Source organism: Heptranchias perlo, chromosome 31, assembly GCF_035084215.1.
Source record: "Heptranchias perlo isolate sHepPer1 chromosome 31, sHepPer1.hap1, whole genome shotgun sequence".
In the NCBI taxonomy this organism is placed as follows: domain Eukaryota; kingdom Metazoa; phylum Chordata; class Chondrichthyes; order Hexanchiformes; family Hexanchidae; genus Heptranchias; species Heptranchias perlo.
The window spans coordinates 24,309,335-24,324,302 of record NC_090355.1 but is presented as its reverse complement, the minus strand read 5'-3'; the positions used below and the strand labels follow the sequence as shown (position 1 = coordinate 24,324,302).

The 14,968-nt window shown below is 40.4% G+C and overlaps 1 protein-coding gene across 1 annotated transcript in view; it reads left to right on the top strand.

The window, feature by feature from the left end:
* Positions 1 to 5,246, top strand: part of garnl3 (GTPase activating Rap/RanGAP domain like 3) — a 281,725-nt gene extending 276,479 nt beyond the window's left edge. Inside the window, exons 27-28 of the mRNA XM_067969493.1 lie at positions 715 to 924; positions 5,122 to 5,246. Of these exons, the coding sequence (XP_067825594.1) occupies positions 715 to 924; positions 5,122 to 5,246 (335 nt within the window). The remainder of the gene's footprint in view (positions 1 to 714; positions 925 to 5,121) is intronic.
* Positions 5,247 to 14,968: the final 9,722 nt, after the last annotated feature.

The window sequence follows — 14,968 nt, the reverse complement described above, 5'->3', positions numbered from 1 at the left end:
TTACTTCATTATTTATGTGCCAAAAATGTATTGAAGTCAGATATATATGTCGATGCACGGGCAGAAAGTCCAGATTTAAAATGTTTCAGTTATATCCACACCAAACTATATAGCACATCTTGCATTAGCAGTTACCCTCATTATCACAGAATAATACAGCATAGAAGGAGGCCATTCAGCCCATCGTGCCTGTGCCAGCTCTCTGAAAGAGCTACCAATTATTCCCGCTCCCCTGCTCTTTCCCTCTAGCCCTGCAAATCTTTCCTTTTTAAGTGTGTGTGTATATTATTTCCATTTGAAAGTTACTATTGAATCTGCTTCCACCACCATTATAACCAGATAATGTTGTAAAAAATGTCAGCTGGTTTGTTTTGATTTTCTGGTTAAGTTGATAAAATCGTTTTTCTTACAAGTGTTAATTTTAAATTTTATAATTCATTACTAAAGCAGTAATTTTAAGAAAAACACCATGTTAGTACATAATCTATTTAAAATTAATTGACTATAACACTCTGTAACAGTTCATGAATCAAAGTCACCAGGGTCTACTGAATAGGCGATGCTTTGACAAGGATATGGTAGCTCACTGTTTATCATTCTCCCTACATAACATATTGCCATTAAATGTACATTGACCATCCCAGCACAAGGCAGGGCACAGTTGCTTGCCTGTGATGAATGCTTGCTAACAATGCTGTTGTGTTGTATTCTAAGGTGAAATTCAGTGGAAACACATTTATAAGATTCCTCTCAGCAACCTTGTGGGAAGGAGCATTGAGCGGCCTCTGAAGTCACCTCTGGTTGCCAAAGTTGTCACCACCCCTACGTCCAGTGCCATTGCAGCGATGCCGGTAACCCATTCGCTCTCACTTTCCCGCATGGAGATCAAAGAGATTGCATGTAGAACACGCAAAGAGTTGCTGGGTAAGGGCTGTTAGTTTTGTCTTTGACCTGAATGACATACTGGAGTTGATTTTCATTTCAGCAAAGTCCTCTTCGGCTACAGGGAAACAATCATTTTGCAGCTTACACCTGATCTTTGGAAATGTTGAACAGGTTCAAAATTCTCAGAGTGTTTATCTCTTCCCTTTCTTTTAAAAGTGTACAAGAATATTGGTCAACAAGTAAATCAGCAATGTGTAACATATAAATCCCATTTTTATGAATTTCTCCTCTTTCTTTTTTGGATTTTCTGCACTGTTCTCTGACTTGAAGGACAGGCGTGTGAGCAGCTCTCCTGCTCTGCTAAAAGCAGCCAGTCACTTGAATAGTAGGATTTGAAACACACTCTGATTTCCCCAACTTTGCCTTAACTGTACCAGACACCATCCCCAGATTTTGGAGGAGCTCATTCAGTGGGGGATTGTAGGCAAGAAGCAGTGTTCTACAAAATGAGATTTCAATTAAGGCTGCAGTGCAGCTCTGAAACCCTGTAAATCAAAACACTAAGTTATCGGGCGCTGCATGGTGTGTATGAGTACACCCTTAATGACAAGCACCCGTGTCATGGGGTGGGGAGGAGACATTTTTAATTTCCAGTAGAACTCCGGTCAATTCCAATGAACACGCTGTCGTCTTTACAGTTTTTTTTTTACTACCTTTTTAAGTGCATTCTCTTCCTCTCTTTTCTCTCTCCTCTCTTTTTCTTTCTCTTCCCTTTCTCTCCCATCTCTCTTTCTCTTCTCCCTCTCCCCTCTGCCCTGCCCCCTGTCTCTCTCTCTCTCTCCTCTCCCCCTGCCTCAATCTCAGAGACAAGGGAGTCAACCAGGTCTACCTTAAAACAACAACTTTCATTTGCTACAGCCAGGTTTGGCCCCGGTGCAATTCTCTAAAAAGCAGAGTTAGAAAATAGGCATTTTCTTAGCAAACCAATAGTCACAGATATTAAGTAATCTGCCTTACAATTACTTTTTTGCTTCCCGCATGGTTAGAGGTACAAATTAAATAAAAGTTAATTTATTTAATTTATAATTTAATACACTAAATTATAATACAATTCAAAGAGAGAATTCATTCAGCAGGCCTTACTTATAGTTTTTGAATAAGCAGACTATTCTATCGAGCTAGAGGGTGTTTTTTTATAGTGAGAACCTGAAGCCTTGAACCTTTCTTCTTCACCAAACATCTCTGCAACAGGACTAATGAGTTACTAAAGGGTTCCTGCTTATATATTACATTTAAATTTTTATCCAGAATTCCACTCCTTACTCAAATGATGTTATGGTCCTTTCGGAATTTCCCTCCTTTTAAGTTAATCCTTTCTCTGCTGTCCTTGCTTTTGTGTCCTCTCTCAGATACATATAAATAAAAGAGACTTAACTCTTCCCAAAACTCAGAACATATAAAATAATCAAGCAATACAAAGCTTCAAATTCACGGTTTCACTTGCCACACTGGCAGACCGAAACCTTCACCGATGTGCCAAGTCTGAGTGACAGGAAAGACCTGTATTTTGACCATCTGTGCCACTCTGTTTGTTTTATACAGTCAGTATGGCATTATCTTGGTATTGTGTTCAATGGATAGTACAGTGTCTATAGTTAAAGCTGCTCTTGCCCGCAATTTGTTGGTTGAACAGTGGTTGATCCTCCTTTGTCCTCGTCATGATGCAGAACACAGTCTGATTATAATCTCCAGAGGCTTTTCTGTGTTACCAATAAATTCAGACATGACAGGTAATTTCAAAGGTTTTTTGACAGACTTTTCATCCGAAAACAGAAATGTAGATTTGAGGAAACGCGAGCAAGAATGCAGTAACGGACTCATAATATTACACAAGAGTAAACAGATACATTTCTAGAATAGGAAGATATTTGTCAGAAAGGAAAACTTTTGATAATGCCAACATATGATGTTGTTCCTTTCTAAGTGTAAAAAGATGCAGATTATGTATTTTGCATCTATATTAAATTGCATTTTTGATTATGTCTGTAAATACTTATTCTCTCAAATTTAATCTTTTTCCCATAGAGTAGATAATAACACATTTAAAACCTGATTATTGCATCATATAGCTGGAACTTTAAATAAATATTTAACAGTTAATTAAGATAAATCAAAGTAGAAGCAAAGTACATGACAGCATCTTTTTAAAAATGTGGCATAAATATATTACTTCTTATCGTTATCTATTTATTGGGATCACCTCTGCATTGACTACACGTGCTCACCAAAAGGAGTTGATGTATCTAATGGAGGAACATCCTGCTTTACATTTCTGGTTTTCACCTTCTACTTTAACATTGTAAGAAAGAAAAAAGAACTTGCATTTATATAGTGCATTTTGTGTCTTCAGAAAATCCCAAAACACTTCACAACTAGTGAATTATTTTTGAAGTGTAATCGCTGTTTTGTAGGCAGATGTGGGAGCCAATTTGCACACAGCAAGGTCCCACAAGCAGCAGTGAGATGAATGGCCGCTCACACTGTTTTGCTGGTATTGGTTGAGAGATGAATGTTGCCGGGACATCAGGGGAACTCCCTGCTCCTCTTTGAATGGTGCCATGGGATCTTAACCTGAACAGGCAGACAAGGCCTCAGTTTAACGTCTCATCTGAAACACGGCTCTTCCGATGATGCAACACTCCCTCAATACTGCACTGAAGTTTCAGCTTAGATTATGTGCTCAAGTGCTGGAGTGAGGCTTGAACCTAAAAGCTTCTGACTTAGAGGGAAAAGTGCCAGCAACTGAGCCAAGCTGACATGTAAAGATGTTCCTCCATTAGATACATCAACTCCTTTTGGTGAGCACGTGGAGTTCTCTGCCACAAACTGTTGAAGCAGAGCCCGTAAGTTCTTTTAATATGGAGGAACATCATCGAGTTACATCGAATCTACAGCAGAGAAACAGGCCATTCGGCCCAACTGGTCCATGCCAGTGTTCATGCTCCACACGAGCCGTCTCCCTCCCTACTTCACCTCACCCTATCAGCATATCCTTCGATACCTTCCTCCCTCGTGTGTTTATCTAGCTTCCCTTAAATGCATCTACACTATTCGCCTCAACTACCCCTTTTGGTAGCGAGTTCCACATTCTCAGAAGAACATTGAAGGGTGTGTGGGAACAAGTAGGAGAGTGGGATTAGGCAAGGTGAGTTCCTGTGGAGCAAAATACCCGCAAAGATTTGATGGGCCAAATTACCATCATCTGTGCAGTGACATTCTACGATTCTGTGATTTCTTTTTATGCTCATGTGAGGGCATCAGATATCAAATAGACAATCTTACCACAGTTGTAGAGTGTTGTGTCTTAGCAGTTCTCTGTCTCAAACTTGCGGTTTTGGTATTTCTCAGTTACAAATGATTGAATCCATCGGACAAGCTGAAGACCAGCAGCTGGTGGATAATCAATATTTTGTTAAAGTGAGATACAAGTTGATGAAGAAAGTGTTACTGGAGCCATTACATCCCACATTCTAATGATGCATCGTCATCGTTTCAGCAATGAGGATTAAATGATTTTCAGGGTATTATCCAATTACGATACACTCAGGCAAATAATGAGCTTTGTCTGCAGTTTTACCTGAAGCTAAACTAATATATGCACTCCACTGGAAAAAATGTAAATATTCCGGTCTTGTATTAGAACACTTATGAGAACAGAACAGTTTATGGTCCAGTGATCCTATGTAGTCCTGTACCCAGCTTTAATTGTTTGCATCACAAGAGCAAAGAGAAAGAAGTTTATAAAGAAAAATTGAAATTTTAACTGGGTATCTCTATTAAGCTGCTGTCGAACTGATTTACAATTAGAACTTGTTGGAAGCCTATGGCAGTTTTACCAGCAGGTAAGGCAAAGTATATCCTGAATTTCAGTTATCTGTATGCATTATAATCTGGTACCTGTCATTTAGCTGACTATTAAATGACACTTTTGCCAAGTTTGCAGAGTTGTATTGAACCTTTCATCCTTCATCCTATTATTTATTTGAACGTTCTCATGCTCTATATGCAAACTACTGGATTTAACTAAGATGCTTACAGGCACCTTATTGATTTCCAGTTTAGTCCACCAGCCTTCACTATATTATAGTGTTCACCATCTTGGCAGCATTGTGTGTTTATCTTGATGAGTTGTTGCCTCTTGTTCCAAGCTGAATTTTTTACGTGTTTCCATTTTAGGCTTAACGACTGAATCAACTACAACCAAATCTGACACTGCTCCAAAGCAGAAAAAATGGGCCCGGAAAGGAGTGGATGAAGAGCTCAGGAAAGGTGCTGTGCGATCAACAAGCAGCGATAGGTAAACAGTCATTAATTGTACTTATTTTCATAGAAAGAGAGTTTAGCATCGGGGGGAAAAGAAAGATGAATTGCCTTGAAAGATTCCTGAACACAAGTTACAGTAACTGTAAATACTGGATTATTTTGGAATGAACACTTGAACTCAGCTGGACCACTTTCCATCTCTTTGGATTAATTATTCTGAATTCTTTAGATTCAATATTAAACCAGCTGCCAAAGCTTCCACCCTGAGAAAAGTTTTATGAAGGCGAACACTTAGCCAAGAGTTAAAGGTTTACGGAAAAGTCAGCTGGTGATTCAGGGGCTACTTTAGGACTCCAGAATCTTTGGGGTCTGGATGACCTCTGATACAATTTGGTGTATCTGTGGCTCTGAGATACATCCTTCCCTTTTCTCTCTTTCCATCCTTTTTCCTCTTTCTCTTTGAAACTTTCAACAGCAGTTCCTGTATTCGAAACCTGCCAAACTGACCGCACCTTCCACACCTTTCTCATGTGCTGTTTGGTGACTTGGGACGCCATGTCCCACCTTGTATGATTGAGTTTGGAGAGTTTCTGACGTGTGCTCTGTCTACCACAGTGGAATTGAAGGTTATTCATTTAGCCTGTTTGATACCAAATATACCAAGTAAACAAAGTTAGGTAACTGACATGTGAAGCAAATGAACGCGAGAGGCTGATTGTACAGAAACGAGAGTGTAACCTTCAAAATCAGAGTGAGTTGGAACGTGACTTGCTCCTCATATAGATGGCAACAAAATCCTACGTCCACACAAAGGGACCTCCTCTACATCTCTACCACTGACATCTTGCTGAAAGTTTTGAAATGAGCCACAAAAATAACCCCCCCCAAAAAAATTAGTGGAATTAAATTATATTTTGTATCAAAGTCCTGAAGGTTAGTGGAATGGGGTTGCATTGCATTGAATTCCTTGGTGTCTAATGCCTTGATACATCTTGAGATCTGGCGGACAGAGGCTGTATGGCATGTAATTACAAGGTATCTAATTCCAGCAGGCATCCTACCAGCCTGGGTTGGCAGATTATTTGGTATCTAGTGCCAGTATGCGTTCTGGCAGGCTGATGTGCAATATTCATTAATTCTCCAAATGCCTGCTATTGATATTGCAAGGCCCATTGAATTAATAGGTGACTTTCACTAGTGTTGTGTATTTTGAGATAGACCAACCTCCATAGTAACCTTTTACTTTTTCTCACTCCCGTGTTAGAGGAACCAGAAGAAAACCACCTTGTCGGTACCTACCCCGGCGACCAGGTGGGCTGTGGAATCAGAAACAAAAGAAATAAAGAGGAGAAAAGGGCCCAGAGAGAAAGAGAAAGGAACATTGAGAAAGAGAAGGGACACAAAGAGAAAAAGAACAGACAGACAAGAGAGAAAGAATAGAAACAGGGAGGGCAGAGAGAAGAAAGATAAAGGAGGAGAAAAGGACAGAAAAAAGACAGACAAGGATGAGAGAGAAGGTAAGACAAATACATGAGTGCCTTGTTTCTACAACACTGAAGGATGCAGTATTCACCATTAACTCACAGCAACGAAAGCAGGAGCCACATTTGCACTGCCTGCTTGCCTAATTGTGAAGTGGGGAAGGCAGTGTTTTACACATACAGTACATACAGCACTTTACATACCTACTCAAACATACAGTGTTTTACATACTCAAAAATAGAGCACTTTACAGACATGGAATCATAGAATGGTTACAGCACATGCGGAGGCCATCCAGCCCATGGAGCCTGTGTCAGCACTCAGCAAGAGCAATCCAGCCATTCCCACTCCCCCGCTCTTTCCCTGTAGCCCTGCAAATTTTTCTCCTTAAGGTACCTATCTAATTCCTTTTTGAAAGCCACTATTGACCCTGTTCCAACACCACCCCTCCCCCCTGCCCCTTCCGGCAGTGCATTCCAGATTCTAACCACTCGCTGCGTGAAAAAAAGTTTTTCCTCGTGCCGCCTTTGGTTCTTTTGCCAATCACCTTAAACCTGTGTCCTCTGGTTCATGACCCTTCTGCCAGTGGGAACAGTTTCTCTTTATTTACTTTGTCTAGACCCTTCATGATTTTGAACACTTCTATCAAATCTCCTCTCAACCTTCTCTGCGCTAAGGAGAACAATCCCAGCTTTTCCAGTCGATCCACGTAACTGAGGTCCCTCATCCCTGGAATCATTCTAGTAAATCTTTTCTGCACCCTGTCTAAGGCCTTCACATCCTTCCTAAAGTGGGGTGCCCAGAACTGGTCACAATATACCAATTGTGGCTGAACCAATGTTTTATAAAGGTTCAACATAACATCCTCGCTTTTGTACTCTATGCCTCTATTTATAAAGCCCAGGATCCCTTATGCTTTCTTAACCGCTTTCTTAACCGCTTTCTCAACCTGACCTGCCATCTTCAACGACCTATGTACATATACCCCAGGTCTCTCTGTTCTTGTACCCTTTAGTTTATATTGCCTCTCCTCATTCTTCCTGCCAAAATGTATCACCTCACACTTCTCAGCGTTAAATTTCACCTGCCACGTGTCCGCCCGTTTCACCAGCCTGTCTATGTCCTCTTGAAGTCTATAACTATCCTCCTCACTGTTTACTACACTTCCAAGTTTTGTGTCATCTGCACATTTTGAAATTGTGCCCTGTACACCCAAGTCCAAATCATTAATATATATCAAGAAAAGCAGTGGTCCCAGTACCGACTCCTGGGGAACACCACTGTATACCTTCCTCCAGTCCAATAAACAACCGTTCACCACGACTCTCTGTTTCCTATTACTTATTCAATTTCATATCCATGTTGCTACTGCCCCTTTTATTCTATGGGCTTCAATTTTATTGACAAGCCTATTATGTGGCACTTTATCAAATGCCTTTTGGAAGTCCATGTACACATCATCAACCGCATTGCCCTCATCAACCCTCTCTGTTACCTCATCAAAAAACTCAATCAAGTTAGTCAAACACGATTTGCCTTTAACAAATCTGTGCTGGCTTTCCTTTATTAATCCACACTTGTCCGAGTGACTATTAATTTTATCCCGGATTATCGTTTCTAAAAGCTTCCCCTCCACTGAGGTTAAACTGACTGGCCTGTAGTTGCTGGGTTTATCTTTACATCCTTTTTTGAGCAAGGGTGTAACATTTGCAATTCGTCCTTGAACACCACCCCTGTGTCTAAGGAGGATTGGAAGATTGTGGCCAGTACTTCCGCAATTTCCACCCTTACTTCCCTCAGCAATCTAGGATGCATCCCATCCAGACCGGGTGACTTATCTACATTAAGTACGACCTTTCTAGTACCTCCTCTTTATCAATTTTTTATCCCATATGGTACCTCAACTACCTCCTCTTTTACTGTGGATTTGGCCGTATCTTCTTTCTTGGTAAAGACAGATGCAAAGTACTCATTTAGTATCTCTGCCGTGCCCCCTGCCTCCGTATGTATATCTCCTTTTTGGTCCCTAATTGGCCCCGCTCAAACTCTTACTACCCATTTACTCTTTATGCCTATAGATGCCTACTCAAACATAGTGTTTTACACACCTACTGAAACATAATGTTTTACACACCTACTCAAACATAGTGTTTTACACACCTACTGAAACATAGTGTTTTACACACCTACTCAAACATATCCAGAGCACTACCTCCCACCACCACTGTGGTACTGAGTTATTGAAAATAGCAACAAGATTTTCAGTTCTTTTCATTCATTAAAATGTCAATGCTGGTAGATCAGAATAGCAGTGTTTGTTTAATATTAAAATCTCACCTATTTTCAGTGGGCTTCACCCCAGTTGCTTTTGTGCAGCAATAAATGTCCGTCCTTCCCCCAATATGAGACCACCCTCTTCTGTGTGATTTCTGAAAGATGATTGGTTGAAAATACTTTTTCCTGTGGTTATTAGATGAGATTCACTCTCCCAGCTGTAATAGGCCAGCGATCCAAGCGATGGGTGCAGCTTGCTTATGCTTTTAACAGGATCTGATGTTTTGGTTAATGGAGCTGACTTGTAACTAAAAATCTTACACCTTGAATTTAATCTAACGCAGGTAGTTCACACGGTGCTCAGATCTTGCTAACTGTGGCATCATCTGAAACCGTGAATCGATTAATACTCTGTAATCACATCCAAATTATCTTATACAGAAAGCCGTAGCACTTGCATAAAGAAGTACTTTCTATGCTGATCAAAGATGAGGAGCCCAGTTTATCTGTCTGGGGTTCACAAAGTGTAAGGCCTGCCCTGGCCTAAATCTATTCAAGTTTTGATCTCTAATACTAACAAAGAAAGAACTAGGAGAGATATTGTGCTTTTCGTTGACCTCAGGACATCCCAAAGCGCTTCACAACCATTGAAATACTTTTGAAGTGTAGCTACTGTTGTAATGTAGGGAAATGCAGCAGCTAATTTGCAAAGGGCAAGGTCCCACATGCAGCAAAGAGATAAGTGAGTAGATAATCTGTCTTAGTCACCTTGGTTGAGGGATAAATGTTGGCCAGGACACTGGGGAGAACGCCCTTGCTCTTCTTCGAATAGTGCCATGGGATCTTTTATGAAAGATCCGAAAATGGTGCCTGGAATGATGTAGCATTCCCTCAGTGTTGTACTAGAATGTCAGCCAACTTATGGGCTCAAGTCTCTGGAATGGGGCTTGAGCCCAGAACCTTCTGCCTCAGAGACAAGAGTTGAGCCTCCGCTCACTGGTAGTCAAGGCTTATACTGGGCCGAAAAACACTTTTTTCTGTTTAAACATTTTCTGAAATAAAAACAGAACATGCTGGAAGTAAACAGCAGGTCAGTCAGCATTTGTAAAGAGAAAGGAGAGATAATGATGTACTTTGCATCAGAACTGACACCTGAAAGATAAACAGGCAGCATAAAAGATTGACCGACCAGCATCTAGAGAGTCAAGTCTTAACTTTCATGAGGAGGCTCGTTTAAAGAGATTTATATTGTCATAACATTCCCATGTTCCCATCATTAATGTGCTAAATTCTTTATGATAGATTTTAGCAATGTCTGACCCAAGATTTTATGATTTTGCTGCAAAACAATTAACAAATTAAGAAAGAAGATTCATACCATGTAACAACCAACAAGAACTTACAACTATAGCACATGGATTCATTTAAACTGAACTAGAGAAACAAAATTCCAGTATTACAACTCATATCAAGCTCACCACCACCTTCTCAAGGGCAATTAGGGATGGGCAATAAATGCTGGCCTCGCCAGCGACGCCCACATCCCATGAACGAATAAAAAAAAAATTAGAGGAGATCTCCTCTCCTGCAGATACCACACCCAGCCTCCAGTGGGAGTTATTGGGAGGATAACTGGGGGAGGTGTGAATAACCCTGAGCAGGGAGCAGGGCTGGACGATTCCTGCAGTATTTGCCTGTCTCCACAGTGCGAAGCAGGTGGTGCATATTGAGATTTTCAAGACTTACTTTTGAAACTTTCAATTGCATCTGAAAGCTCTCGGAGAACCCTAGTGATTTGCAAGTCATAACCACGACCTTCTCAATCTTGGATAGTGGTTAATCTTCAGGAGTGACCTCCAGAATCCGTGCCTGGTTTCCCCATGCAGTTTCTTACTAACAGTGTGTCAGCCATGGCTCAGTTTGTAGCACTTTCGCCTCTGAGTCAGAAGGTTGTGAGTTCGTAGTCCCACTCCAGAGACTTGAGCACATAGTCTAATACTGAGGGAGCGCTGCACTGTCAGAGGGTGCTGTCTTTCGGATGAAGAGTTAAACTGAAGCCCCGTCTGTCCTCTCAGGGGGACGTAAAAAATCCCATGGCACTATTTGAAGAAGAGCAGGGGAGTTCTCCCCGGTGTCCTGGCCAATATTTATCCCACAACCAACATCACTAAAACAGATTATCTGGTCATTATCTCATTGCTGTTTATGGGAGCTTGCTGTGTGCAAATTGGCTGCTACATTTCCTACATTACAACAGTGACTACACTTGAAAAGTATTTAATTGGCGGTAAAGCGTTTTAGGACGCCCTGAAAGACGCTATATAAATGCAAGTTCTTTCTTACACTCTCGCAAGCTTAACCAATGCTACAGGTGCAAATTGAAAGAAAAAAGCCTCTCTACTGACCATGATGTTAAATGCTACATCACAATAATGACAACGGTTGAAAAATTCTTTGGCGGAGTATATGCAAGATTTACAACTGCTTTTAGGAAAAACTGGCATTAGTATCGAGACAGACACCGATCAACTGTTATTGAGCACTTAAGTTTTTAGATAAGCCAAAAGGAAAAGCAGTGAGGTTCTTGTTGTGGTTCAATTCAACTTCCACTGTTTGTATTGCTGGAAATGTTGCACCTCTATGAAATTTAATTCATCTTTTTATTTTTAACTCAACACCGATCATCTATTGCAGCTTCTGTACCTTATTCTGTACTTACAAAGAAAGAAGATTTGCATTTAAATAGCGCTTTTCAAGTCCTCAGGATGTCTCAAAGCCTTTCACAGCCAATGAAGTACTTTTGAAGTGCAGTCACTGTTTTAATGTAGGCACATGTGGCAAACAATCTGCACACAGCAAGATCCCACAAACACTAAACGAAATAATCAGTTTTTTGGTGGTGTTGGTTGAGGGATGAATGATGGCCAGGGCATCGGGAGAACTCCCCTGCTCTGCCTCAAGCAGTGTAAAGGCAGCTATGATCTGACAGCTGAGACTGGGAACTTATTGACAAGGGAATCCACCACTCCAGCACCACATCACCCCACCACTTGATTTGCATCCCATCGTTTATTTACCGCGTGTTGCCTTATATGACGCTTAATACGGTAATTTAACTGTTTGGAATAATTCTCTGTGCAGTGAAAGCAATGGATTGCAAAACAATGTTGTAAAATGATCAATAATAGAAGTGGGAGGAACTGCACTGATTAACTGTACTAATATATATTAATGCCCCATGTTCTGTAACAATGTGGAGGAAGTTTTGAAGATTATTCACTCCTTGTAATCCTTTCATTCCTATTGTCAATTTGTTCAGTTTTCACTCCTCATCAAAATGCCTAGTGTGACACTGTGCACGATGGCTCTTTTTCAAAGAGAAACACTTGGGGGGGGGGGGGTAATTTTAACCTAACCCGCCCGTCGGAAAACCCACAGGATCAGATGCAATGCTGGTTTTACATCCCGCCCAATATTACTCTCTATTGAAGTCAGTGGGCGGGATGTAAATCCAGCGTTCTACCCGATCCCATGGGTCTCCCATCTGATGAGTTAGGTTAAAATGATCCCATTGAATCTTGCTTGTGGTATGTGTAAGTTGGGACTTTTTTTTAACACTGGAGAATAACTGTAGGATATGTTTATTGGTGTAACATCCAAAACACATAAACCCTGTCTGTCGCAATGTGCACCTGGAGCCAAACAAAGAGAATATTCTAACGAGGGATCCGTTACAGCGAGGTTGTTATCAAGGAACATCCCATAATACCTGTTCTATCAGAAAGTGAGGTATTGGTGAGCTTTCTCTGACCATTCACCATTCACGTTCTGAATGGTGTCCCTCTCCCCCACCCCTCCTCCCAACTGGGTCCGGAGATAAAGCCTCAACTCAAAAACATTTTGCTTTTATTTTCTTGTCGCAGGATTCTGTCGGAGATCATTGACACTGAGTCAGAGACCCAGCGCCATTTATCCACCAGCTCCGACCCAGACACAACAGCAAACAGAGAAGAGAGCCCACCGCCCAGCAGCTCATTTCATCTGAATACATCTTTTGATGAAGAGATTGTGGACCTGAAGTGATAACCTGAAGACTGTTGTTTTCTTTTTTTTAAAATCCCTTCTTTCCCCACCCCCCCGATGAATCTGTAACCATAGAAACCTATCCAAAATGTATAGTGCATGTCCGCTCAGTTCTGTTATTGCTGTTGCACTTCGAAAGACCGACAACCTCTGTTCTCCTTTTTAATGTGAATTCCACACACTAATACGAGCCTCGACTGAAAGTTTTGGAATATTTTTGCAGATGATTTACTTCTTATTATTTATTATCACGTATTTATCTCGTTGAATGGAAGAACTTTGTTGGCTGAGGTTTGTACATTTTGTTTTGTCGGCCTAATGTTTGGTTTTGAACCCTTGACCTTTTAGCAGTAGTTTTGTACTCAATGAATATGTACTGTCAAAACTGTTGCTGGACCTCTGTGATGGGAAAAAAAAACACCAACTGTCTTAAAATATTGTATTGCCATTGTTTTTAATGCCAAGTAATAAATGTAAATGTTTTGTGTTTCAAATGTTGCCTCTAAAATTACTGAATTCGTACCTACAAAAATACCTATTTTCAGTGCTGTAGTGCACTGTTGTGAAAGTAGATTATAATTCTGTTAATTAATATGAAATGAATATTAAGGGATTTAAAATGTGTTTTTCTTTACAACTTAAAATTATTCAGTTCACCTGATAAGTGAATATTTTTGTTAAGTGAATGGAAATTGAAAAACAAATGAAAAGCATTTTCTGTCTACTCTTAATGTATTTACTCCTGAGGTGAGCTTCAGAGGAGTCTTTGTGAAAATGATGCTTAAATAAATCTGTATTTATTATCTGAGATAAGGTGGGACAATGTTCTTTTCATAAGGGTCCTCTTTAATAATCAATGCCAGGGCACAGTTTGATCAGAGGTGGTCTGATTGTGAGCTGGAGTTCTCAGTGGGTCAGGATCTGATGCAGACACAGTTTGATTCATTGGACTTACCGATTTTAGTTGTTAAAACTGCCGCATTTCACTCGCAAACTAATTCTGAAAATTGGTTGCATTGTCCTTTCAGTTTTATTAAGGAAAGGAACCTGTTGGATCTCATTAAGGAAAATAGCCATTACTGTTGATGCTGTTCTGTACGGTGCTGCTTAAGACAGTTGCCGTTAATGATCTCTGTTCACAGTCAACCACAACACTGGGAATGAATAATGTATATACATGGATAATGCTCAACCCTCTAACACCCTAGTGGCCTGCGGGCAGCTTGGACTAGGCATGGAGATCAAGCTCAGGGCGTCTGAGGTCCAGCCAACGGGTTGTCTGCTTGTAAGTATGTAGACGTATATCACTTGCTTGCTTACTATGATTGAAGTGTGTATATATATATATATGTGTGTGTGTGTAAGATAAGGCAAAGGCCAAGTCTTTATATTTCTTAATAAAATATTAAAGTTGCTGAAAATAGACTACTTATTAATTAATAAAATAAAGCAGAGACCTAAATCTTACCCCCCACTACCACCCCTCCAAAGGTAACTCTCTTTGGATAATCACAGTTGATATTAGGACTTCTTGAATCATCCTCTACTTTCATTCTTCCCTTCCTCCAACATTAAACAGGCTTTTGAAACTCGAGCTTGAGGTAGGTTAGTGGTTGGATTCATGTAGGTTAATAAAGTATTAAATGGTATAGAGAAGGTGAACCCATAATATTACTTCAACCTAAGTCAGGCACAAAAGTAAACCAAAAGGGCATAAACTTAAGTTGGTGAAAGGTATATTTAAGGCAGACATTTGGAATAATCAATTTATTCAAAAGATGATAAATATTTGGAATAATCTGCCATGTAAACCGTTCAAATCACAATTGGATGCCAGGCGAGGTGAGTTTTACCAAAGGGACGAGTTTTGATTGGACTGAATGGACTTTTCTCATCCTGGACTTTTCTTATCTAATCACAA